Here is a 27,373-nt window from a genome sequence, read left to right as displayed (position 1 = left end):
GGACTCGTGCTTGAGCTACGATGGAAGAGGTCAACCGTATCTTGCCCAACCAGCACTCTCATTGGCTTGCAACACAGATCAACGGATTGTAGTAATTGGTACTTGTAAGAAGATCTTCACAAGGTTCAGGCTTAGAGTCGTAAGGTTTGGGATACACAAGGACATAGCTATTGTCTGGCCATTCCTCTTTTTCACCTGGACTAATGGTATGAAGTATCGATGATTAAGGAGAAGGAGATGAGAGACAACGAGAGGAGGGAGGAAGACAGGAGAGGAGAGGAATGGAATTAAAATGGAGATTATGAAGAATCGAAAGAGTGAAAAAAGCAGGAGTACGTACCTACAGACTGCACTACAGTCTACAGACCATAATGCTGCATCCAAGGTTTCCTAGTCTCCTGAGTGAGCACACGATCGAACAATATGATTGGTTCTAAGGGGAAAGGTGCCGAGGTTCTAATAATTTTATCGGTATAGCTGCATGTATAGCTGCATATTTCCTCTAGATACCCAGTATCTTCCTTGAACCCATCGCACCTCGATCCTTCTTTCCATTCTTTCCATTCTATTCTTAAATTTCATTGCAGACAGTGTATATCGCATTTCTTACTCTACAGTCTACCAAGTACTTTTTGGTTACCTTCCTTGACATAAGTTGATCATCTCATCCACTCGTCATACTATACACCAGAGAGGGGATTGTCATTATCATTAACGAATCTGGAGAAATCTCAAGATTTCGGGTGGATGATTTCCCCCTTCATCTCACATTCTCACACATTCTTCAGCGCTTGAGTAAACTACACTCATCTAATACACACATATATACATACATACATACATACATACATAGATACATACAATTTGCATCTCAAGGTCTCAAGTTCTCAAAGTCCCAAAGTCTCAAAGTCTTAAACAATAACTACCTACCTACCTACCTACCTACCTACCTACTTGATATAATTCATGACCATCTCACCGAAATCGTACAACCTCGTGTTCTTGTGTTATAAATTCTGCCTATTCATTCATTCTATTTCAATCATTGGAGATATCTTTAACAATCTTTAATCAATCTGAACTTTGAACTTTGAACTTTGAACTTTGAACTTTGAACTTTGAACTTTGAACTTTGAATTGCTCTGATCTTCCTGATCCGAGCCGATCTTAATATTATTTTATTCATCCCTATGCAATTCTCTCTCTCTCCCACACTCTCTCCTTAACCGCCCATTTTTGACTCTATTATCTGACCATAAGACGAAGAAACCTCCGAATTAATCCTGGACAAATTCCGTCCTGTTGCATTGCGGCGCTGCTCGGAATCGCAAGGGGGATAAAGTATTCTTAGAAAATATTCCCCAAAGAAATGCAGACAAACCTTCGATCAAAACAGTCATGGCAGATGCGACAGAGACTGGCAATAGAGTGAGGCAGCGTCGTGCAAGTCGCCCCAAGGTAAAGACAGGATGTAACAATTGCAAGTAAGTTCCTTGGGGAGTTTCTTTTCTTTTTTCCAAACTATTTTAGCAATTCTGGGGTTCCCGCGTTCCATTTCCCCGCGTCCTTCGCTATTTGATGATGGTGGTAGCAAGACAATCAATCTTTGGCTAATTCACGGAACTTTCTTCATTTGATAGGAATCGAAGAGTGAAATGCGATGAAACGAGACCTGAATGTACAAAATGTGTGAGATCGGGGAGACGATGCGATGGTTACCCAGCGTACAATCCGAGAAATAGACATGCCAATAATACTCTCCCAATTGCTCCTCGACCGAGTAATGCTGGCTTGGAATCGCACTCAATACCATCCCACAACACCATAATAACACCGGCTTTACCTGGTTCGACTGCACTCATTCCTAGGAAAACAGCTCGTATTATCAATAAAGCAAGATCTATCGGTCCAATATCACCTACCACACCATCGATCCTCACACCATCAACCATCAATTCCATCGAAATTGATTCCGAGATCTTTCGACCACCCACTCTCGGTCTTCCATTCGACGCAAAGGAAGGTCAATACTTCCAAGTCTTCCGCACTCATACCGCCAGCGAATTATCTGGATTCTTCGACTCAGAATTCTGGACGCGTAGTGTTCTTCAAGAATCGCATTCTGAAGCATCCATACGTCATGCTGTTGTAGCTCTTGGAGCTCTCTACAAAACATTAGAAAAAGTCGCTGAATCCCCTCCGAGTTCTCCTACCCCTTCTAATCAGGGTACTTCGAGCAGCGATTCTGCACCTACGCATTGGAGTTTCGCTTGGGAACAATATGGAAAAGCAGTTACGCGCATGCGCCAGAGCATCTCGAATAATGAAGTTAGATCTCAACGAACGGTTTTGATTTCGAGCGTGTTATTCACTTGTTTTCAATCGTTTGTGGGGGATCATAAGGCTGCTATTAAACAAGTACAAGTAGGATTGGGAGTGATGGAAAAACAACGCAGGGAAAGAAAGAAACCGTATATTCAGCGCGAGGATGATATTGTGGAGGAAGAGTTGGGACAAATGTTTACACGCATGGCCATTCAAGCCAAATCATACGATATGGCGTTTCATTTTCCAGCTCCATGGGTTATTCGTCTCTCTACCAATCCAAGTATCGCTAATCCTGTAGCATCACAATCCGGACCGCCCTCTCCTTCCACAACCAGCTCTCCTACGAATCTCGATTGGAGATATCACGTTTCTCGAGATCCTAGTTTGGCAAATCCACCCAGTCCATCCGATAGTTCAACTGGCACAACCGCCTCAATCGAAGCACCCATTCCCGAAAGCTTTCCAAACATTCACGAGGCAAGATTAGTACTCGATGCTTTGTGTGAAAGAATAATGAGATATAATGAGGAGCTAGTAGGTTTCTACACCGTATCCAATAATATTCTTCCCGCCTCTATAAAATCCAACGGATACGGTTTCGGTCGTTCTCTCGAACAATGGCAAACAACATTCGCCCCTCTTCTTGCTAAACGCCGTGCGCCTGGTACTTCAAATATTGAAAGGGCGGGTATCATCGTTCTTCAGATGACATGTATCATGACACGAATTCTGGTCTTTACCGCGTTTTCCGCCAACGAAATGGATTTTGATCAATTTCTTCCTATATTCACCGAGATCAACGAATTAGCTAAGGAATTGATCGTGGATGAAGAATTAGCATTGGCACAAGCACGGTGTGGAGCAGGTTGTAAACATGTCACTTCTGGTCCGGGAATTAAAAGGGGCATGCGAACGCCATTTGGAGTTAAGGTTACGAGTTCTTCTCCAAGTCCTGGTCCTGATGGAAAACATTCGCATGAAACCTATTCGCATATTAAACCTTCTTTTGCACTTGATCTTGGTATCATTCCGCCATTATTCGTTGTGGCGACGAAATCGAGAGATAGAAGATTGAGGAGAGAAGCAATTAGTCTTTTAACATCGAGTCATAGGAGAGAAGGGATGTGGGATTCGAGACTTTGTGCGGGAGTTGGAAATTGGATTATGAATGTGGAGGAAGAGGGACTGGATCCATATGTTAAAGGAGAGGAATCGGAAAAGCAAGTGGTGCCGGATGAGAAGAGGGTGATGGTTATGGAAATGTGGTTTAATCTTGAGAGGAGGTGGGCGATGTTGAGGTGTGGAACTAGGGGGGTGAAGAAGGGAGATTTTGATGCGAGGGCGAGGGAAACACCGGTTTCTTGGTAGGGAGGGTGTGGTTTGGTTTGGAGGACATGAGAAATCACGGGGAAATTGGGAACGGAGAACGGAGAAAGAAGTCAAGGAGTGGCGGTTGTATGATAGTGTACATACATGCTTTTCCAAGGCGTCTGGTATGGATTGGATGGGATGGGATCAAATGTATTTGGAAAATCGGGGTTGGGGGTTGGGGGATGGATGGACTGAACTGCATAGCAGGGAAATACATTTGATTAGGATATTGTCCTTTGAGGACGGATGGGGGAGTATTGATGAATGGATATTTATATCTATATCTATATCTATATCTATATTGATTGATAGTCACCTACATAAATGAATCATAGTTGAAGAAATGACATGGAATTGAATAGGGAGAGAATATTTTGTATTGGGTGGGTAGGTAGGTGGGTGGAGTGGGTACGTGGAGTGGAGTGGAAGAAGAGGGATAAGAGGAATAAGAGGAATAAAATGAATGCATGCACAAATGGGTGAATGGATTTGGGTTTGATAAAATGGTATGGCATGGCATGGTATAGCTTTGAAGTTAATCAGTAAGATTTGGATTTTGGATTTTGGTATTTGGTATTTAGGGGGAGGGAGAAGGGGGGAAGGGGTTTAGGTGATGTGGATGGGTGATGGGTGGATTGAGCGGTAATAAGTGGGTGAGTGGATGAATAGTAATGAGTGAGTGAATAGTAATACGTAGTATGTATACCTTCATGATGTATCTAGTTTATGTTGTTATTTGAGTTTAATAAATAATATATAAATAAATATGTAATAAAATATGTAAATAACATTACATAAAAATGTAAATAAATATGGTAAAATCAAATATGTAAATACCTATGTAAATACATATGTAACTAAATATGTAACATCAAATATGTAAAAATATCAAATATTATAATTAATGAGTATTAGATTAGTATTAGTATTCTGAATGTTCTGATATTATGATATTGTGACTATTGTGAGTGTTTTTGATAAAGAAGGGAGGAAGGGCGGAAGGGAGTGATTTTTTTTTTGGATTGGGATTGGGATTTGGAACTCTTTGTTTTTTTTTGGGGGGGGGGGTTTGAGGTTACAAAGGGGGGGAGGAAGTGTGAGAGGAAGTGTGAGAGGAAGTGTGAGAGGAAGTGTGAGAGGAAGTGTGAGAGGAAGTGTGAGAGGAAGTGAGCGAAAGAGAGAGAAGAGGAAACGAAGACTAAAATTTAAATCATCGATAATGGATATTTCATTTCTCTTATTCTTTCATTGATAATATATACTTGGTAGGTTACCTAGTAATCTGTAAATCATCCGTTCAGATTCCAGTCCAGCTCCTAATTTCCATTTCCGTTTCCCATTGCCATTGCCATTGCCATTCCAATTTCCATTCCAATTCCATTCCAATCTCCATATATATCTATCTATCCTTTTCCATAACCCGTCCTTGTAAAATGCAAAAAAACTATATAAAAAAGAAACTCATCAATCACAGAGTATCCCGTCGTCCTCCTTCTCTCTCCTTTATCCGAATCCAAATCTCTCCTCTCTATTTCACTTTCCGCATTACTCCCTCTCCTCTCCTTCTCCTCTTTCTCTTTCTTTCTCAACACCTGCGGACTTTCTTCCCTCCTCACGGGCGGATCCGGCACCGCCGGTTTCCCGATCTTGCGCGGACTATTCGCGATATTCCGTTCGCGCTTGCGGAGACGATCGAATTTTGTGCGGGCATGGAAGAGGGCGTCTGTGATTTTTCGATGGTTGCCTGTTCTGCGGGCGGCTTCCTGGAGCGCGGTCTTGCCGGCTTTATTTTCGAGGAAAAAGAGTTCGTGCGAGATGTTTTTGTGGGCGAGGATTTGCGTCATGGTTTTGGGAGTGGAGAAGAGGGCGGCGTGGTGGAGGATGGAGTTTCCGTCGCGAGTGAGGAGGCTGAGGTTGCGGGTTTTGAGGAGGAGGTAGGTGATGAGGCGGTCGCTGTGAATGGGGATGTCGTGGAGGGATTTGCGGAGGGCAAGGTGCAGGGGGGTTTCGCCGAGGGGTTGGGAGCGCGTGTGGAAATTGGTGGGGGGCATCGCGTCTCCGATTAGCTCGATAATTTGGCAGCCGGAGATGGTGTTGCGGTGGTTTTCGATGAGGTGGTGGAGGCTGGGGAGGGTGAATTGAATGGAGCAGGGGCCTTGGAGATCGAGGAGGTGTCGGATTGCGAGGGGGTTTTCGTCTTTGATACTCTCGGAGAGGACTTGTTTGAATTTTTGGAAGGCGGTGTCTTTGTAATTGCATTTGAGATAGATTTCTTGGAAGAGACCGGATAGACAATGGTCAATGGCTAGATCGAGAGGAGTGGAGCCGATTTGATCTCCGTCGTCGAGGTTTGCTCCAGCTGCTATTAGAGTTTTGGAGAGAGATAAGGATTTACGACATATTGCGAAATGGAGGGGAGCCATGTGGCGATCGTTGAGTAATGAGATAAATCCTGGTCGACTAGTCATTTGAGACACGAGGAAGTTTCCTATTTCATGATGTCCGAAACGGGCAGCCCAATGGAGGAGAGTATCATGATTACCCGTCCCCGTTGATAGTATTTGAAAAACGCTGACTCCATTCTCCAAAAAGTGTTTAACAACTGGAAGTGCTTCATTTGTTCTTGTAGCCAGAAATATTGGCGGGTGTCCTGTTCCATCGGCATTGTAGTTAAGATCTCCACCTTGTGCTTTCACAGCATCAATGATCGGTATCAAAGCCCCTATCTTATATCGAATCAAAGCATGAACCAACACTGATTGATTAAATGAGTTGATAGCCAAAACATCCGCACCCTCTTCAAGTAAAAAATCAATCAATCCATGTTGTTCAGCCGCGACAGCAGAATGTAAAACTGTATTCCCTGCCCAGTCACGTGCATTGATATCGAGACCTTTGGCAATGAACATCTTCAAAAGTCTTTCATGACCAGCTGCGGCTAGGAGATGTAACCAAGTAGCACCATTTCTTTCTCTTCCCCCAAAACGAGTTTGTGCCCATCCCAGCGATCGATTGTTGAAATAATTCATCACATATTCGGATTCCCAATGAGGGGCACAGGCCCATAGACGTCGTTGAGAGACATAACTGCGACCCTCGACTGTAGACCCATATTGACCTTGCTCTCGGTTCTGGTTCGTTATCTACAGCTGGACGAAAGTGACGACGGAAAGCTTTTTGATAGAGAAGGTATGTTAAAATTTTCGCATGGCGTTTGGAGGTCTGGATCAAGGCGTTTAGTGGAGCTCTTCGAAGGTGGTCGCCAATGCATTGGATTATTTCTGGTGGAAGTTGATTGATGTCCATGGTTCAAGGAGGTTTTGTGAACGTATTGATGAAAGGATATTGACACAAGGTAGTAGAATACTGCATCAAGACTTGATTTGATGGATACGTTAAATTACTCCTCGATATCAAAGTAAGAGGGTTTAGAGTACGGTTCTATTTTCAGTGGTTTGCCGTATTGCTTTTTATGTCCATAGTCCGAATCGGATCACTCTTGCTGAAGGTTGAGAGACGATGATTTAGATGTCAGGTGAGTGTGAGTGAGGTATGTTTGGCTTGAAAGGTCAAAGTTTGCCCCTGATTCGGAATAGCAATCAAGTTGAAGGAAAAAGCAAGTTCAATTCGACACTCAGGTGCTTCGAATGTTCATGTGAGGTCGACAATCAGATGTTTTGAGGATTCAATTTTAAATTCGATATTCGATAATCGATAATCGATGATCGAACACTGTTTTATATTAGGCGTGGTTTGGGGGAGGGGGGGGTTCAATATAGAAGAATCAATGACAAATTGACAAGAGACGATATGTATATCAATCAAGAAGGACCTCGGGGGGTAGGTAAGATTGAATGAAGTGAAGTCGGTGTAAAGAAGGAAATATAATGAGGCTGGATATCTATCAAATCGATGTAACTTGCGTAGATATTGAATTGAAGAATTGGAGACCCAAAGTTGTTACAACAAGGCTTTTCCCGTCAAATAATGATTCACTTGGAATGGGGTACTTTGGATCTGGATTGGAATCGAACATATGGCGTGACAATTAATTTCTGGATTCTAGATTTCTAGAGTATCTTGATATATTTCTCAACAATTCTTCTTCATCCCTTTCGTACAAAGTGTAGGTACGTATCATGAAATGTGCTTTTGGTAAGGTTAATCATAAGTATGGATCAATGTAAGGTTGTCGGTATACGTTTGGTAGGTGGTATGCAGTGGGTGGTAGAAGAACAACACATTTCAGCCGAAGGATACCGCATCCGAGAATCTTCTTCCTGTTTGTATGGCACTTGGTGCGTACTAGACATGTATGTAGGTAATATATATGGGATCCGTGTTCTAGAAAAAGAATTGACAACAGAGCAAATATAAATTGTCGAGTCACACGATATGTAACACTTGCATATGCAACATTTGAAGAAGTATGAGGCTCCTCCACGATCTTATTTGTTCAGAGACTGGGTAAGGTTGTCAGAATGGTCATGGCTGCCATGGCTGCCATGGTTGTCATCAATGGTCATACAATCTGTGGGCTAGAATTGGTCGATAGTAGGGATGCTGGAGGGAAGGTAGGGATGAAAGTAATGGGATGGGGTGGATGTGGATGGCTCGGATGATCTGGTGGTCCAATAACTCATCACCATTTTATATAAGAGGAGAAGAGGAGGAAGGCAGCAATAGCCGCGATACACCAGTCGAGAATTTATAGAATCTTTAGGCGAAAAGATAGACAACGACAACAACAAGATGTGAACACGAAACCACCAAGTCATGTCACCGTGATCAACTTATATACCGATTACCTGGAACATTTACATATACACGTTCGCCCACTACAAATGGTTGCGATCAATCTGTGTCTGAGCTATTATCTCTACCTTGTGAATCTATAAAGTTGAGGATTGAGATGTTGGACGGAAAGCCTTATTCTCAATTTAAATCATCAACTGATATATTATGATCAGCCAGACTTAATTTTATTGTTGAGGATACTCTCTGTTCAAGGGTTGCATAGGTAGGCAAGAGTTGAAAATGCTAATCAATTAATTAACATTCAGCTCTGTCCGATCTCAAGGAAGCGTTACACGTCGAGATTGTCGAGACCGTCGAGTTTGAAATCGCTCAAGAGCCCGGATATCCCCAAACATTTATGAACTCGCGCACCTCCAACTATTTATCCTTCACGATGGCCTGCCCTTCTGCCAGGAGAAAATATCTAAGCAGCTTCTCATCTCTGTGTTCTCCTTAGGATTTGGCTGTGCGCGAAAGACGGTCGCAGATGGCGTCCTGTTCAGTGGTACTTTTAAATATGAAGGGTATTTCGAGATGGGTTCGAAGTGAGGTATCGGCATATACATTCGAACGTTTCAAGGCGATTTATCGATCATCTCCTCCAAAACTGGCCTTTATGATGCATTATCAGCAATAATTGCAACGCCAACTGCCAATACCCTCGCAGTGGATTTTCCCTACTTGTCCTCGAATTTGCAAACTCCGACTGCTATCGATACTCCATTATCTGTCGTAGATTTCGAATCTCTGCCATGAATATACAAGGGATATTGCTGGAACGTTTGTCTTTTTCGAGTCGTGGCGGTCGGCTTTGATTAGGCATCGTTATGTTTTTCTGGTGGGTATCTTCTCGGACAAAGTAGAAGAGCTGGTGAAGTTCTCGCCTTCGATTATTTCATTATAATTCTATGAGGCTTCCTGTTCCTTAGCACCTTTCACAGCTTGTGAACAATACTTTGAGGTCTACGGGTATTAACTGTATAGACCTCCCATGAGTATTCTCGCGAATTTATCGGAGTATAGACTTCACCTCACTAGTAGTGACTCTATGAAGCTATTCGTTTTTAGCTATTGGTTCCTGAATATTTGTCATTGCAGATGTTCTAGGCTTCATAGACAGTGAGTGAGAATTTTGAGAGAGATGAGAGTCATAAAGAAGCATGCCTACTTACCGCAAGATTATCTGATATCCATATCCATACTTCCACACGAGTTGAGGTATCGAGGAAATTTCCTAAATAATTCGACTGGTCAATGCTTTGTCATTTCAATCCTTCAATATCAAGAAAGATACGAAGCAAGTTACTTATCCATTACTCGCATCATACTACTTGACTTTTCAAGTAATTGTTGTGCATTTTTCTTGCAATTCTCCTTTGATAGAGAAGCCCTCGTTCTGCTTTGCCCCAACAAAATCATATTCATATACCTACTGCTTCTGACATCTCTAATCTACCCAATAGAATTGGTCGGTTTGTGTTTAGTTTAATTTGATTACTTCTTGATGAGCCTACCTACCTAGGTGATGACAGATTTCAGATTTTTTTAGATTCATTTAGGGTCGAGGTTAGTGGGAGTCTTCACTATAGACCGTTAAACGTCATTCATCATCACCCACATTGATTTTTCCGAATTCGTTTCTTCCCCATGTTGTTTATTGCCATCTTGATAAAGTCGCTCTTCATACTTTGCTTTAACAAGGTATAACATTTAATTCTCCCACTATTCTCCCACTTCATTTACTTTATGATGGCTACCGCATTCGTCAATACCCCGTTCGAACTTCCCGGCTTCGAGACAAATTATTCCATCTCGAATCCACGGTCGAAACCGATCATCCTTACTCCTTTTCTCAGATTATCATCTGAGCTTCAATTCTTCTACCAATCTAAAGAACTGGATGCGGAGCCTTATCTAGTAAGTCTAATTCATGATACGATGATGTTCTGACTAATAAGTTTTTTCTGCTAATACGTTTTTGTAAGAAGATATCCAAGTCGCTCTTTAGACCCTCAGGGAATCCCTATATATATGCACATGAGTTTAGAAAGCTAAGAGATTTTAGGAAACTCAATGTGTTGTCGTACAGTATTTTGAAGTCCCAACGTGAACATATGGAACGCTTGTTATCTCGATGCACCTCGGTCTTGGGTGTACAAATTTGGTCTCCAGATCCTGCGCTGGTTAAAGCCGTGCGCGAAATGTTCTGCTTCTGTATTCACGTGGTTTGCGTAAGTAGTGAACTCTTACCCGATGCGTAGTGACATTCAATTTACAGCACCGGAAAATAAAGCTTATACTTTGTCACAGCAAATGCAATTGTTTGCACGCAGTCCCATATTTGAAGGTCAACCCGGGAGACATTTCTTCGAAATGGTTGGAAGGCTGCGTGAGAAGTCTGATCCTCTGAGTCAAGCATGTCTGAAAATCTTTGAGATGGATTTGTCTCTGATAACTCAGGAAAGCCATGCTACCTCATGTTGCCCAATATGTCAACTTGACCACCAAACCCCACACTACTCGAAACTACTGCACCCAGAAGATGAAGGGGGGGCAGCATTGAAAATTCTACCACCACTTAATGAAATACCACGGCTATCGGTAAGTAATCATCTGCGAATTTCAATCTTTTTTTTTAAAATGCATAATCAAATCATAATGCAGATGCTAACCGGAATAACCATTGCCACAGAAGCCTGATGAATGCGCTATTTGTTACGGACCTAATTATACGCCCGTGGCCACTATACCCTGCGGTCATAAACATACCTGCTTAACATGCATTATTCGATGGACTAAAAGCGAAGAAGAAGCTCCTCCTAATGGATGCCCTTATTGCCGTTCCAAGATCGCTCGCTTGGAACTATTGGTGCCATATCCTCGATTCCAAGTCGAAGAATCTCGAACGAAATCGAAATACTCGCTCGCGAGACCCTTTGCGGAAGCTGAAATGGGTTATGAGGAAATGGAGAAGAGACAGAAAGAGGTAATGGAGGTTGTAACCCTGGTTGGGGCTTGGATCTGGCGGGTTCCGAAAGAGGACAGAAATTTTTTTGTAGCACAGCGAAGGTGGGAACGGAGGCGCTGGAGATTGAGATTGAGAAGGAAAGCTATGGATAACAAGGTCAAAGCTATTTGAATGGGGTGCCGGTAAAGTGAATTCGTCAATTGATAGCAGTGGTTGTGGTGCGCTGGATTGGTGGTACAATAATTGGGGGGATGATTGAGAAGAGAATACAGAGGTGGGCGATTCCAGAGGTATATACAAGTGTGTCATTATAGTGGCTATGTCGATTGTTAAACCGTCGTCATTGGCATCCGTATTGGATAGTTGCATGTTCTTGGGCATATAGATATTGGGTTGGAAGACCTGGTGTCAGGATTTTCTCTTACTTTGTTATGAGAGAAGACGAGAACGCAGAATCTATCCATATTTCTGGAGAATGGTCGACTTTTTTGATAAGTCACTTGCTCGATCGCTTATTTGACTGTGGTGTCTTTTGAAGATGAGCTTTGATTTTTCAAATGCGTATCGGGCGAGGGTCAGGATATTGCTGGAATTGAAGCTTTCATTCGGTATCTTGATGAGAGTGGGAGTTTTGAGGGATATTTTGGGTATGCTAGATATCCCCCAGATAGGGGAGACGAATTCTGGAGGGGTTCTGCAGGGGTTTGTTCGGTGTAGAGAGGGAGAGGTCGATTTGCGTAGGGCCTTGAGATGTGGGATATGTTGGAGATGTCGTTGAGATATGGATGGAAATGTTCTATGGTTGGAGAAGGTCGAGGGTGTGGAGGAGTGGTGATTGTGTGGTGATGACTTTTTGGAGGTGTTTTATCTTGTATTCTGAGCTATCAGTGTGGACACAAGTGGTAGAAGGTGAATATCACCATTTTCGATGCTAGGATATGGAATTATTCGAGAATAATCAGGTTTTAATACATTTGATCCCTCTTTGTAACGAGATACTCTCATCTTATCTCTATGGATGAATCGGTTGTGTTTCTCGGCATGTTATAATAGCTATAGTCTGCCTCCACGGCAGTGGCCCTCGGAGAGCCAGCGGAGCGACACACATCTTACCTCTCTTGTTATGAGTGCAAGCCCCCAAACGCCATTTTTGCTCGCTGCACTGGGAAGATGAATGACTTCATCTTGTAATATATTTGACATAACTCTAATTTAACAACTCCAGGGGTTTTAAAGCGCTTGTGTACTTTGGTACTAATTAACAGGCAGTCGTCACACCCGGACCATTTTTGTACGGTACGGCATGCCAAGACTGTTGAATATACTAGGTAGGTATCTTCTATTAATTTGTTTTCTTCTTTAAAGCTTAATTAATGGTTTGATTCTGCTTTTCTACTTCTGTTGATTGTTGTTCTGTAAACTAGCGACTTTTTTCGTTTTTTTTACATTTGTTAGTCTTTTTCGTTATATTTCTATGAGTTATACTCGTAAATCTATAATTAATAACCTTAATATATAAGCTTTCGTACCCTATAATATACTCAATTTAATAACGTGTTTCCAAAAAAAGCACCTTTTTCGAATATTACCTAGTCGAATTTTTGAAATTGAAAAATCCAATTCAATAAATATAGCTTCAAATTATAAAAACTCTATATCATAATATAAATCTCAATTGATAAATCGATAAACAAAATTTGAATAGATTTAATCAAAAATTTATTGAATTGAAAATAATTAAATAAAAATTCAATTTCGAAAATTCAAAAACCTAAAAACTATATCAAAAATCATAATTTCATTTAATCATCTTCAATCCAATGAATTTTTAATTAAAATAATTCATATTTTATTTTTTTTATTTTATCAATTGAGATTTATATTATAATACAAAGTTTTTTCAATTTGAAGCTATATTAATTGAATTAAAAGCAATTGAATTATTTTAATATGGGATTTAGCAAAAAGTTGATTAGATCAAAAAAAGTCACGTTTTGAACACACGTTATTAAATCGGGTATAACCAACAACAACATCACAATGAAATACACTCCACTCTCTAATTCTATCTTCCTTACAACATTTTGAAATTGTCAACACATCATTCAATCTCAATACTCCTGATCAAGATTGAGATTACGTTGCTAAAGATCTCGCAAACGCCACTTCTCAAGCTTGTATACCTGGGTAGCTGTCTATAGTGCTGATATCGATTGCGATGATGCGCTATTAGGATTTGCTGCTTCTGAGCAACCTACTTTCAAACCTACCTCTACAGATTTTGAGAACACTTGCACATCAACTTGCTTTGACTCTGTAGATGCATTTCTTAAGGGTATTCAAGAGGCATGCACTGCAGATGGTGATGCTGCGCATGAGTATGTAAGAGGAACTCCTTCTGAAGATCTCGTGTCGGTAGAGATTGTTGCCTAAGTATTTTAATATACACTTGCGAGATATGGTTCCAAGTGGGCGTAACTATAGTTTTCATACCGACTCAAGTTTGCTAGCTAATTTGTAGGAATGGTATTTATTGCTATACTACGGAACTTGGTGGGCAGCTGAATTTGCGGATGGATGGAAAAGATTGCAGCAGTGTGGAAAGGCTGTTGAGAGTACAACTTTGAGTTCGGCGATGGCGATGACTACATCCGCAACCTCGATTTCGTATAGTGGAACTAGTACTATAGACTCTGTTTCGAGTACTGGTACGGGCAGTAGCATTTCTTCATCTGCAGTAGTCTGCAGAATATTCATCACCAACTGCAACTAGTGTAACCACAAAATCGGGGGCGCTGAAGATAGGTCATCCTCTGGGACTAACATTCCTAGGAATGTTCTACTCTATGTGTTTCATTCAGCTTTAGAATTTTTGAATCTTTCTCTACCATTTCTTTGTTATTATATGATTTTTCTTAATGCTTGTTGGTGGATTTTTCATATCAGTTATCTAGGTACCCTCAGCAAAAAAAAAAGGTTCTAAGTTTTAGACCACTACGAACATATACACTTATTATCTGATTAATTGCAAATCAGGTATATAGACAAGGTATTGCTAAATTGGTCTGCGATATGTTGGAATCGATTTGTATAAGAAATATGGTCATCTTCGGCGACCACTTTCTGAATCGTATAGTAGTTATATTTTAGATACAACCATGGCCTTATAATATGGGCCTCTAGGAACTAGATGTATCCCAGCTCCAGATGACCTATGTCATTCTCCCTTCACTAGGTGGAGTCTTTAGCAGTGCTCGCAATGAGTAGGTTTCGTACTTTTGCTAAATCTAATTCAAACCGTCAGTTCGAAAAAGACAAACTATTAGATCACTTATGGCCTAATCTATGTAACCCAAGTTTGGATCAAATTACCCATTAATAGATATCTATAATTAGGAAATCGTGGTTAATCATTTGGTAAAATGAAATCCGAATTCGATTTAAAACCCTAAATTGGAAGCTGGAAATTGAAACTAGAATTCAGAATTTATAGAACAATTCAATACATATCCAACCTACGAAACTCTCAGGCTAAAAGCCAGCCTAAATCAATTAATCACGGGTCCCTGTTTCATATTGCAGTCCAGTCTAATTCATGGTTTGCTGAATCCAACTAGGCAGAACAATAATATTCTGCGCATATTAGTAATCAGTAGCTAGTCGAATTTGGAAGTAATTTATTAAAGATTCTACCTACCTATTCTATATTTCGTAATGATCTAATACAATTTTAGGTTTAGATTAATAATGGAATCTATCTAGTATACATCTAAGCTTGAATCAATAGTAGGCCTTAGAAATACCTATAGGTAATCTGCTCTATAGGCATCTATTGTGTAGTCTGAATCCAACCGTATTATCCGGCCCAACCCAACCCATGCTTAAATCAATCCAACTAGGCTGCACAGAGATAATGTACGCCTAGTGATAATCTACAGATAGATATTCTACTATGTAGGTAATTTGATAAAGATTCTACCTATCATACCAATTCTATATCTAATATAGATCTGATATAAACTTTAAGTTGAAATTGATAATAGACTCTTTATATCTAAACTTGAATTAACAATAGGCTTTAGAGCTACCTACAGATAATTCGTTTGGAGTTTTCAATAACTTGCTCTCTAGGTATCTGTTGTGTAGTCTAAATCTTACCGTATCACCCGGCCCACCCATTGCGAGCATTGATCTTTGATTCATGTCGACCAAAGTTTGGCCATATGAGAAATGACCGACCAGCTTCATGGCCCTAGGCAAACAGGTAGTTCCTCTCACAACCATAGCAATGACCGCAATATCGGCGTATTGCAGTCCAATGGCGAACAAGTGCAAAATTCAAGAAGTTCAAAGATATCACTAGTTATAGATTTGCCAACATCTCAGTAGGTATATAAAGCTCTCAAAGTACTAATGAAATACACAATACATACATCATCAGCAAATTCATCAACCGATCTTACAAGAACAAAGTTCCAGTACAATCCTATCATCAAAACAAGTGCAGAGAAGAAATCGATAACAAAATGCCTTCTCATGATACTTACAACAAGGATAGAACAACCGGGAGGTTGAAGAGAGACCTAGAGGGCAAAGGCGAGTACGACGCAGATGGTGACAAGATCACTACATATAGAATTAACAGCAAGAACAAACTTGTACGTTCTATAGATGGGAAACTCGACAAGACTGGGAAACCAGTCACAAAATACAAACATTGCAGAGCGGACAACTATTATCGTCTAGATGTTCATGGGCAGCTTGATCGAGGTCAAGTCGAAAACGCCCGCCGGGTGGTGAATCCAGTCCCGACGACATCTGCTCTTACAGCTGGAATTGAGCAGCAGAGAAAAGCGGACCGGCTCCAAGGAGAGAGAGATCAACGGGTTCGAGCTGCAGAAACTAGAAAATCTACAGGAGGAGGCTCAGGGAGGAGGCAGAGCCCGAGTGGTGGACGAACTCTTAGTCCAGAAGAAATTGCGCGACAAAATCGACGAGATATAGAAGCAACACCACTCTATCATGAAGATGGCCCAGTTCGCGAACGCCAGGATGTCGGCTCCCAGAGTTCATTAGACCTGCCACCGAGCTACGGAAATCATGGAAGGGACTTTAGAGATCTACAAATTGCCGGACCAGCTGCGGGACCTCACCATGCCAATGCCCCGCCTTACTCCTCTAACCCTCTCTCGGCTCCTGGGCCAACTGGTCAGACTCCTAACTTGTCCCAGCGATTACCAAGAGATACCAGACCTCCTTCAAGTTGGGGTGGTAAACACAATCCTAATGCTCCTCCCGGCTATTCAAGTGAAGAGGCTAAGCGTGGAAATGATCTGACCAGTAGCGATGGAAGTCGTCCATATACTAGTGGTTCGGATAACATGTTTGCTATGTCTGGCTTGGAAGACGCATTACCACCATCATCATCATCCAAAGCTAAAGCACCAGCCGGCAAGCTCCCTAAGACAAGACCAGCATCGAGCTCGGATGATTCACCACCAAGGTCCTTCTTACAACACGGTAGAACTGGCGCTCCTAGTTCTAAAAGAAGAGACCCTAGCCGTGATAGAAAACCTAAGGATAAGGGTAAGCAGCCGGCGAAAGCAAGTAGTTCCAAGAGGCACGAATCGTCGTCGGATGATAGATACGGAAGCTGAAAAGTTAAGCGCTTTTTGGGTCAGTAGATTTGTGAAATGGTGATTGGTTGGTTGATTGTTTGTTTGGGTTTTTGGGATGCGACGGAAGGTGGGAGGGGGGAAAGGAACAGTGAGAATGGAGTTGGAGTTAAGTGTCTCATTTTTGAGTTTGTCAGTCTGTTAGTTTATTCGAGTTGATTGATTTAGCTTCCGGGGAACTTTCTGCGTGGGTCTCTCATTTAGTTACATTTGGTTATATCATATGCATAGATGGGGAAGGTTCGGGTAGAAATGTCAATTTGAACACCCATCCTCCCATCCAAGCCATCTCGGGTGTTTCCCCACCATCTCCACTTTTTTGAAAATTTCTTCTCTCTTCTCCCCAGTATCTTTCACCATGCAGAATGATTCTTTGAATTCCATCTGACTTCTCAATATGGATTTAAACGCGCAGTTTATCCTCATTAAAAACTGAACAGCGTTTGTGGTTTAGTGGTAAAATCCATCGTTGCCATCAATCCTTTCTTCTGCAAGAAAAGTTTGAAACAACTTCGATGGGCCCCGGGTTCGATTCCCGGCGAACGCAGCATTTTTGCCATTTTGATAGCTTGGAAGGAAGGATGATGAACACGTTATAAATTTTTGTTTCATTCTCAGATATAATAAGAGATGTGCGGAGATACAGAATGGGATTTTTGCAGAATAGTATCTTTAAACTGTTAGTAGCAGTTTATAGCATTATCAAAATTATTTCATGGGCTTGATCCCAATTATATCCATGGTTTTGAAGGACTGCAGTTTAGACACTTTACATCCACACTGAGGTATACAAGAAGACCGCCGCAGTTTCTGCTTTTGGATAAGCGTCCAAGTTCTTCTGGTCCATGGCTTTTCTTCATATAAGCAAGGAATTCCATGTTGCCTTGGTTGATAATACACTCTCTCGCTTTCTATTCATATTTCGATAACGAACTTCAAGTGAAAGTAAGATTATTCATCCTTTTTAAGGAATATATGTAATCAAGAACAAAACACGATATATACAGCTTCATCAAGTAGCCTAGCGTTCTCAATATCTGAGTCATCCTCTGAAAAAAAAAGAGAGAATCAGATGTATTAGAACAGTCGTTGACAAGTAACCGATCCTTATTTTGCGAATGAAAAGTAGCTCAAGATAGGTATCCAATGACTCAACGCTTATATGATTACCAGAGGATATAATCATATTAGAAATCTTTTAAAAAATCATAAGATCCTCTTGTAGAGAGGCAATAACATGGATATTGTTAATAATATGTTTGTCTGCTCACCATGACTTCGACTTGGCTATCGGTTCTACGAATATACTATCGCAAACTACTTTCAGCAAGCTACGATGTTGAAGATGACTGGGAACGTGGCATATACGACCAAACTATTGCTAATTGCTACCTTAATGTTGAACTGCCTGCTTTGTCCTTGGGAAAATGAAAATCTAGTCATAGAATCACATTCTGCACAACATAATATTCATTTGTCGAACCTTCAGGCTGAATCTGGTCATGCGGTAGTGCCATTGCGTTACATGTGGTTATATACATGGCCACTAGTTTGAAGAAGAGCAAAAACAGCGTTTGACGAAGTATTGAATCGACAAGGGTACTAAGGAGATGAAACGCAAGAAAGAAGGTGAAAATGAAACGAATGCGATATCTCCCTCCAATAAAAAATGTACCGCAAGAAACCTTATTCAAACCAGGGCCTATGTCGTATATCTTCATTACGATCCTTCTCGGTATCAGTGAAAGTGAGAACAGAATGTGAAAACCACGGTAAGCACCGAAGTACAATCTGATATACCACGAGGTCCGCCGACCTAAATTGCTTTACCAGTTACATCGTCATAAGTCATCGTGAAGTTGAAATTCGTTACTCCCTTGTAAATCCCCGTCATGGTAGTAGTCTTGCCCGTGATCTTCGATGTCAACGTCGCAGTAAATGGAATATCCATCACAGTCTGATCCACTGAGCCAATAACTATAAGTTTTTCCGGGTGGGACCTCGAGCGGAACAGACTTGGACCACTGCAATGTTGTTTTGTTGACTTTTCCCCATTTCAGTTCCGTCGGCGCGGTAGCTGATACGCTGACTTTGCCCTCGGCAATACCAGGGACGCCACATTTGAAGTCGGTACTGACGGTTGTGGAGAAGCCGGCTGAGGCATCAAAGCTAGACTGATTTTCCGTGGACCCGCTGATGGTCACCGACATGGTTTGTGTGGTCGAAAGATTGTTGGTGGCGATCTGGCGATCTATCACGAGTGGCGAACGACCAAATGGATTACCTGCTGGTAGGATATAGTTAACAGCGGTAATTTCCATTTCTTCGGTGATGAACTGCCAGTACTGTTCGTCCTTGAGAGAACTGTTGTTGGGTTCATTGTATAGATCCGAGTTGGAGCGGTGCGCATGTTTGAATTAGGACATACGATTTTAAAATGTCGCGAGCGTGTATCGGTGCCTTGGTCGAAGCGAAAGATCTGGATCTGGAGGTTGCTGTCCCGGGGCTGACTGATCCATTCTCCGTGGTCGCTACTGACGATGGCTTCTCCGGTGTTGGCGCTGATGATCATGTACTTTCCGGCATTGTCGTACCGGACGAGCTTCCACCATTGAGCATTGTCAGTCGAGGCTGGGTCAAAGGTGGTGTGCCAAAACCGTCGATCTCCCGAGGGATAGAGGGTAATACATTTGCGGCTTCCTAGGTTGACGATGCGGGTGAGAACATTCTCGGCTGGAATATCAATTTTCTAGTTCGCGTTAGATGGTGTCTTCGAGCGAGAAACTCTGAGTACATTGGGCATACAGTGGCGCTGGTCTACGTAATTCATTTGTTAGTATGGTTGTTTTGTAAACGGACTATGCTTGTATACCATTTTGAAGAGTGGAAATCTCAGCTCTTATACCACAGCGTAAATGTAAAAGTGGGACAATAAGTTTTGAGATTGATAAGAAGACGGCTGAAAAAGCGTTCGTTGAGTTCTCATCAAGGTTAGAAACATACAATTATATAGTTTCGGAAGAAAGAAAGAGGGGATATTGCAGCATACAGAATCTGTGTGCCATCCATCATTTTCATTTCCTTAACATGCGATATTATACAGTAAAGGATGGCCGACATATCCCCCACGGCTGGACGCCAAATGTCTGAAGCGGGATGAATGCAATTCTTGGGCAAGAACACAACCGTAGATAAGCGGCAAGAATGATTACATTATATTTATGTGGCATTTGATGGTTGGTCTATCTTCACAATTTACATCGCATTCAGCTGATCGATACAAGCCATATCTGCTGTGCGCAGCCTACTCTCTGCCGCTCTGCTACATTAGTCATGTAAATACGATCCAAAGCGATGAAGAAAGAGCCTATATTTAAGTCTTTGCCCCGATTATAGAGGTGTTTCACCACACAATCTTCGTATGCGACGTTGAGTTAAGAATAACCGAGAATGTGTGCATAAAGCGGGGGATGATGTCTGATAGTGGATTGGAAGTTGGGGAGGCGGGGGTCGGATGATGTTTTTTGGTCCTACCTCGAAGTCTGAAAGCGTATCTAGATGCAGACATATGCATGGTCAGGATAGATCAGAAGTAAATTGCATAAATTCAATTGTTTGGTAACAATGTCGAAGTCATGAAGACTATTAGAAGTATCGACATAGATAAACATTGATGTTTACATTAGAGTAGAAATGAAATATGGATCACAGGAAGATAGTTCAGCTGTCCACCGACAACAAAAACAAGAGGTATTGCGACATAGAAGAGTGAGGTTGAGGCTCTTGTACTACATTTACGGTAGGTTGGTTGTTTCGGAATAAATTGGCTATCATACTAGCCCACCCTGAGGGGTAAAATAATCACAAGCTTTGAACGTGTAATTTAGGTTGAATGCAGGGAAAGCTCCCAACACCCGAACACGGAAGAACCAAGATCTCGATTAACTCCTTTTCTGTCGAGGCACATTGGATTGCGTCAGGAGGCTTTCGGCTAGTTGAACACCTCCATACTCGCATTACTTGGAATTATGCAACGACTGTCTGTTTGGGTAATTTATTGGGACGATCCGGATAGGAATATTCAAAACCGAATTATTTGACGAATATAATCGATTTATTCAAATTTAGTGAAATTGACGAGTTGATCAAGTACGATTTACTATGATTTTCTTTTAATCGGTTTGGACTGGACTTTAAAGCTTAATCCTGCGGATAGTATGATTCAACTTATTTTGATTGCGTTTAGATGAGTACTTATAAAATCTATGATAGTAACCTGAAATAACCTCATTTCAAGTATTGATATCTCAACTAGTATTATAAATTGTATTTATAATTTGAATTAGTAATAGATGACAGTATTGTTGTCATTAGCAGAGACATATAAGGAGACTCTATCATCCGATAATAACAATTAATCATGTGCAAGAATATCAACAATAACTTTTTATGATTGATGATAAATCCAAAACTACTCAAATCCAACAACAGCAAGTTTCTCCCGGAGTTTGACTCTCAAAGAAGTACTCTAGTACCTCGCGCATGGATAACTTTCTCAGGCCTAAGCAATCAAGTATGGCAGTATAGAATGAGTTCCTCATCTCCTTGAATTAGGACATTTTGATCAATATTTTAATGATATTTCCTTTTAGTCTTTCAAAATCCAGTACATAGAGAGAGAGGAGCAAAAATTACAAGCGAGCAGATTACGCAAACGATTTACTATACAGATAAACCTATATATTTCTCATCTCTAAATAATGGTAAATCTTCTATAAAGGCTCCCTTCTGAGGCCCCTCGAAAACACTTCACCACTGGCAAGTGAACCTGTACAACAACGTTTTCCAGGACTCAAATCATTACTTAAGTCTTTTTTGGTCACAAACTAAGATGAACTACCTACTTCTTGTACTATAGCTAGGTACCAGATATCGAGTCTAAGAATCTGTAATTAGTACATGAATTAACGATAATAGAATGAACCTGGCTGACAACAAAATAGACATGAGAAGTAAACATATTCGATGACAACTTGGCGATAGAGCTGATGTTAAGACAGCGAGATTTTCCAAATCCAAGGAGATATTAGAAATTCTATAAATTACATCAAGTTCCAAGAAACTAACAACTCCTCCATTCCTTTTATCTGCAAGTAACCCTAAAAGCAGAACTGTGATTCCACCCCTAAAAGTACGCCAAGTAATTTTCCTACTACAACTGTTTCACTCCCATCCATCCAAACCCAGATTTTATACCAGCGCTTCAATCTCCATCTTCTCAACACACGCTATCATGTTAAATTCTCAAATCTCATTTCACCATCTAAAAATCAGTACCGGAGTGAATACTATACTCCAAAACTCGGAGACATATTCCCGTCTTCTGATATCCAATTTCTGAAATCGCTGTCTTTGTATAAATACATATTCTCCCTTTCAATCCTAAAGCTCCAACCATAATCTCATAGTCAATATTCGATGAAATGGACCAGCACATGGTATTTGGTATGATATACATAGACTCCCGACTCCCGAATTTTGGGATACAAACACTGAGCTGTGAACTCGTAGTAGGATACATAGTATGAGAAAGAGGTGCAATAGACTTTAGCAATGAAACACGAGGAAATCATCGACAATAAGAAGTACATTCATTATGCGTATAAATTAATGACAATGAAAGTTATCCTATCTCTATTTGCATACGTATCGATTCTCTACAAACTTCGATAAAACCAACTCTCCCTCAGCTCCGAACTCCCGCACATCCTCAGGGCTAATTGCAACATGGCACTTACAAGCGAAAGCTTGTGTATTCTGTGAGATACCCTTTGCATCTATCTTGAAATCAGAATGAGGCGTTTATATCCAGATCTAGGTAGGTATCACCCGGCTAATATCAGTGATACCATAAGGCCAATTAATCTCAAATTAGCAAGCTATCTCCAAGTTCCAACACTATTCTACATACTCAATTCAGACTACCTCGCCTCGTATCGGTACAATCTCTTCTGCTCGTTGCAGAAAACTCAAGATTCGAGAAATGGATATACAAACTACAAACTCCTTTGCGATATGGATACAATAATCAGCTACCCCATCGTAGGAATGTCTATAACCCACAGTCCCACTTGAACTCAAAACTCAAGTTCATGAACTTACCTACAGCAAAGAGAAATAGCACAGCACTAGTACAATTACCTAACCAAACAACCAGAATGCTCACAAAAGTGATAAATATCAATAACCAATAACAGTAGCGAATAAAAATCACAACCACGAATCCTACAACCCACTATTCACAACAACAACCCAACCCACACCCAAGATCCAAACACCCACTACATCTTCATCCCAAACTATCCTAAACTATTCCAAACTATCCCAAGCTATCCCAAGAAAATCCAACACCACAAACCACCCAAGTAAAGTATCAAAACATCAGAGCACAAGATCCAGCAACATAAACCATCATTAACACATCCTATATAAATAATACCCCTGATACCCCTTTTCCAATACAAAAATGATATTTTTATATCACCCCACCCCACCCACACCTTTCCATTCTCAAATCTACTATTCTACTATTCAGATATAAATACACATCTTCTATTCACTCTTGATATATACTCCATCGTCTCTATCCCAAACCAGTATCCTGAAAAGCTTTCTTTCTACACCCCATCCAACCCCAACCCCAGCCCCAGACATATAAATACCCCCCCCCCTAAAAAACTAAAACTAAAACCATCCACCTCATCCACATCAACAGCCCTCCTCACAAGTATCAACTCCGTCCAAAAATACAGCTAACTCCTCGATTCCCCAACTCCCCAACCCTCAACTCCCCAAGCAATAACACAACCCCTAACTCCCAAATCCCTAATCCCACCACCCCACTACTCACAAAAATCCACACAACAAAACTATAAGAATCCCCAAAGCAATAAACAACCTATCCATTCAACAAAAAAAAGAACTTATAAAAGAACTTCGAAAAACCCATTCTCAAATCTCGACAACATTAAATACATAACAAGAACTTCCCTCAAAACCCCAACAAAATACCTCCCCCCCACACCCCTACAAATCCCTCCAAAACTCATTCGCATACCGTGGACCTTTCTTTACCATTTATCAGAATGAAAAGAGGAGTAGATGATGATGAAAATCGAGTATACTCGCTTTACCCATCCCATCCCATCCTTTTCCTGCAACTCGAACTACCCAAACCACCCAAATCACTCTCAACATCTCCCCAAACCACTCTCAACATCTCCCCTACCCAATCCTATCTCCCCTACCCAGCCCTATCATTCCCATCATTCACAAGTTACAAGTTACAAGGTAATCGAAATTGACAAGCAGAGTAGAAATAGATAAATAACGAAAACACCTCTCTCATCAATTGGAAAACTCGACACTTGTCAAAATAATCATTAATAGTAATAACAATAGTAATAACAATAGCAACAACATCAACAACAAACACACCCAACCGCCCCTATAGATCCAAACCACCATGATCAAACACAAAAGTCTCCACCACTACACCGCAAGAATCACATACTCACCCTATTTGACAGGTAGATACCAAACATCTTCGCATCTACTCTGAGTTACTTCATAATATTTTCAATTCATTTATCTACTTTAAAGCTCATCGCTCGTCTCATATCCCCGGAAGATATATCCCCATACTATTCTACGCATAGTGGATTCTCTTCTAAACTTTGTTGAAAATCTAACCCTCATTGAATTCTTCCATCATAAACCCATATCAACCCGTTCATAAACCCTCGCAATGCCCTACCCACCCAAAAGCAAAAGCAAAAATTGAAAATGCGACATTGTTTGGTATATAGCAAGTATGCTCGCATCGCAAAATCTTCATTAAAAAAATAAACTCCCGCTCCAAAATAAATCCATGATATACACCACAATCGTAAAACGCTCAGGATTATTGACCATGAGCACCAGCTTGATCATAAACTACACTTCCCATACCGCCAGCCCCCGAACCACCCATACCAACACCTGCCAAATCTCTCCCTTGACTATCAACCGGAGGGTATCTAGCTCTCAATTCCAAATCATCGAGTGGAATGTGTGATCTAATGTATTTCTCACGACCATCATCATTTGGATTATGATCCCAGCTAGTAAATTTACCAACTTTAAGAGCACTCCAAACAAGTCGTCTTTGACGTTGAGAAAGTAGAACATCATTGGTGATTTTTTCGAAATCCCATTTTGCTGCTGCTTCAGCTTGGAAATCTCTTAAAAATTTGGTGGTTTCTTCGGTCATGAGTGGATGTTTGGTAGGAAGTGATGCAAGATTGACTACTTCCTTAGGATCATCGGCAAGATTATAAAGTTGATCTGGATCTGCTGGACATGTGATGTATTTCCATGGTCCACGTCTAATCATCATCATTGGTGAAATAGTACCTTCACCACAGTACTCCGCAAAAACAGTATCAGATCCACCTGGACGTGATTGAAGATGTGGAAGAAGGGATGAGCCATCCATAGGAAGGCCAGGCCACAATTCGACATTAGCAAGATCTGCCAACGTTGGAAGAATATCCAATGTAGAAACATTCTCGGATACGTGATGAGCATTGAAATATTTTGGATAATGAACGAGAAGAGGAACTCGAACAGATGACTCAAAATAAGACATCTTATACCAAAGACCACGTTCTCCAAGCATATCACCATGATCACCACTGAAAACAATGATAGTGTTGTCATCAAGTCGACAATCCTTCAAGACTTGAAGTAATTTTCCAATGCAATCATCGACATAACTGACTGCTCCATAGTATGCACGTCTAGCTCTCTTGATTTGATCATCTGTGAATTCCTTGCCCCAAAGGTCGCAGACTTTCAACAAGCGCTTGCTGTGTGCATCTAGTTCTTCTTGTGGAATCTTGGTCTCTGGTAGATCAATATCAACACCTTCGTAGAGATCCCAGAACTTCTTTTGGATATTATAAGGATCGTGAGGATGAGTGAGGGAGACCTGAAATGAGACGTTAGTAAAAGTGAAATTTAAAATAGGTGATCCAAAACTTACCGTCATACAGAAAGGTCTAGTATTTGGTCCTTTACGAACATGATCATAAAGGAATTGAGTTGACTTATACATAACCTCCTCATCATAATCCAGTTGGTTGCTTCGCACGCAAATACCAGCTTGTAAAATAGAACTAGCATTGTGATACCATTCCAATCTTTTGTCTGGGTCTTCCCAATTAACTGCCCAACCATAATCTCCGGGATAGATATCGCTCGTCAAACGGCTCTCATAACCATGTAATTGTTCTCCAATGAAATGCATCTTTCCTGCCAATGTAGTTTCATATCCTGCTGCTCGTAGATAATGTGCGTATGTTGGAGTAGAAGGATCGATCGAACTGGCATTGTCGTATGAACCAATTCTGCAAGGCAATTGACCAGTAACCATGGACATTCGAGAAGGTGCGCAAAGTGGCGAAGGGCAGTAGGCGGAATCGAAGACGACGGCATCTTTTGCAAGACCGTCCAGATGTGGTGTTTGGATTTGTGATTTTGGATTGTGCATTTTGAGCAAGGGTGCTGCCAACTGATCTGCCATGATGTATAGAATATTTGGCTTTGAACCTGAAGGCATATTGTTGGCCTGGTTGAAAGGAAAGGCAGCCTTTTTGTCAACCCTAGGGGAAGAAGGAACGGTATTCAAATCTGGAGCCATTGTGATGATGCTACTTAATCTTCTATATTATGAAGAGAAGACTTGATATATTCTGGTGTGAGTTGAGTTTCAATAGAAGTCAACAAAGTATGGGGGAACTTTGTATTGACAGTATGGAGGGGTAAATAAAAGTAAGGTGCAGTACTCTGGGGAAATGATGTGATCAAGAGATCAATGAGTAATGAGATGCAAATTACCAGAAGAGTAGATTGAGCTAGGGGAAGTGGTAAATGTATATATATTCCGTGTGAATGAAGAGGTCGGAAGAAAGAAGGAGAAGGAGAAGGAGGGAGAAGGGTGAATGAAAGAAAAGGAACAGATATATGGAATTGACGGTTGGAAATACCTACCTAGTACCTAGCGGTGAATAATTCAGATGACTGTGAAAGTTTGAGAGTATTGGAAACCTTTACTCAGGTAGATTAGGAAGGGAAGGGAAGAATAGGGAAGGAAAGGAAAGGGAAGGAGTGGTGGGATGGGATGGGATGGGAT

At 41.1% G+C, this 27,373-nt stretch overlaps 5 protein-coding genes across 5 annotated transcripts; 3 read left to right on the top strand and 2 right to left on the bottom strand.

Moving 5' to 3' along the window:
* Positions 1-1,073: 1,073 nt before the first annotated feature.
* EAF02_009204 (uncharacterized protein) lies at positions 1,074-4,179 on the top strand. The gene is made up of 2 exons (XM_038905252.1): positions 1,074-1,484; positions 1,641-4,179. The coding sequence occupies exons 1-2, from the start codon at positions 1,399-1,401 to the stop codon at positions 3,694-3,696; spliced, it is 2,142 nt and encodes a 713-aa protein (XP_038755149.1). The 5' UTR covers positions 1,074-1,398; the 3' UTR covers positions 3,697-4,179.
* Positions 4,180-5,015: 836 nt separating this feature from the next.
* EAF02_009203 (uncharacterized protein) lies at positions 5,016-7,005 on the bottom strand (the record flags this gene model as incomplete). The annotated part of the gene is made up of 3 exons (XM_038905251.1): positions 5,016-5,102; positions 5,172-6,817; positions 6,864-7,005. 3 exons carry the CDS (start codon positions 7,003-7,005, stop codon positions 5,016-5,018), a joined length of 1,875 nt encoding a protein of 624 aa, XP_038755148.1.
* A 3,240-nt stretch (positions 7,006-10,245) lies between these two features.
* EAF02_009202 (uncharacterized protein) lies at positions 10,246-11,635 on the top strand (the record flags this gene model as incomplete). Its single annotated transcript, XM_038905250.1, has 4 exons — positions 10,246-10,413; positions 10,482-10,727; positions 10,807-11,097; positions 11,189-11,635. The coding sequence occupies 4 exons, from the start codon at positions 10,246-10,248 to the stop codon at positions 11,633-11,635; spliced, it is 1,152 nt and encodes a 383-aa protein (XP_038755147.1).
* Positions 11,636-15,990: 4,355 nt separating this feature from the next.
* On the top strand, positions 15,991-17,121 carry EAF02_009201 (uncharacterized protein; the record flags this gene model as incomplete). Its single annotated transcript, XM_038905249.1, has 1 exon — positions 15,991-17,121. One exon carries the CDS (start codon positions 15,991-15,993, stop codon positions 17,119-17,121), a length of 1,131 nt encoding a protein of 376 aa, XP_038755146.1.
* A 7,981-nt stretch (positions 17,122-25,102) lies between these two features.
* On the bottom strand, positions 25,103-26,881 carry EAF02_009200 (uncharacterized protein; the record flags this gene model as incomplete). The annotated part of the gene is made up of 2 exons (XM_038905248.1): positions 25,103-26,170; positions 26,225-26,881. The coding sequence occupies 2 exons, from the start codon at positions 26,879-26,881 to the stop codon at positions 25,103-25,105; spliced, it is 1,725 nt and encodes a 574-aa protein (XP_038755145.1).
* Between the last annotated feature and the right edge of the window lie 492 nt (positions 26,882-27,373).

Source organism: Botrytis sinoallii (assembly GCF_014898435.1).
Source record: "Botrytis sinoallii strain Bc 23 chromosome Unknown BSIN_018, whole genome shotgun sequence".
Taxonomy (NCBI): Eukaryota; Fungi; Ascomycota; class Leotiomycetes; order Helotiales; family Sclerotiniaceae; genus Botrytis; species Botrytis sinoallii.
This window is presented reverse-complemented; position numbering and strand designations above follow the sequence as displayed.

Coding starts and splice junctions, on each gene's coding strand:
- EAF02_009204 (XM_038905252.1), top strand. CDS start 1,399: ATGGCAGATGCGACAGAGACTGGCAATAGAGTGAGGCAGCGTCGTGCA. Junction 1,485..1,640: donor ACAGGATGTAACAATTGCAA/GTAAGTTCCTTG, acceptor TTCATTTGATAG/GAATCGAAGAGTGAAATGCG.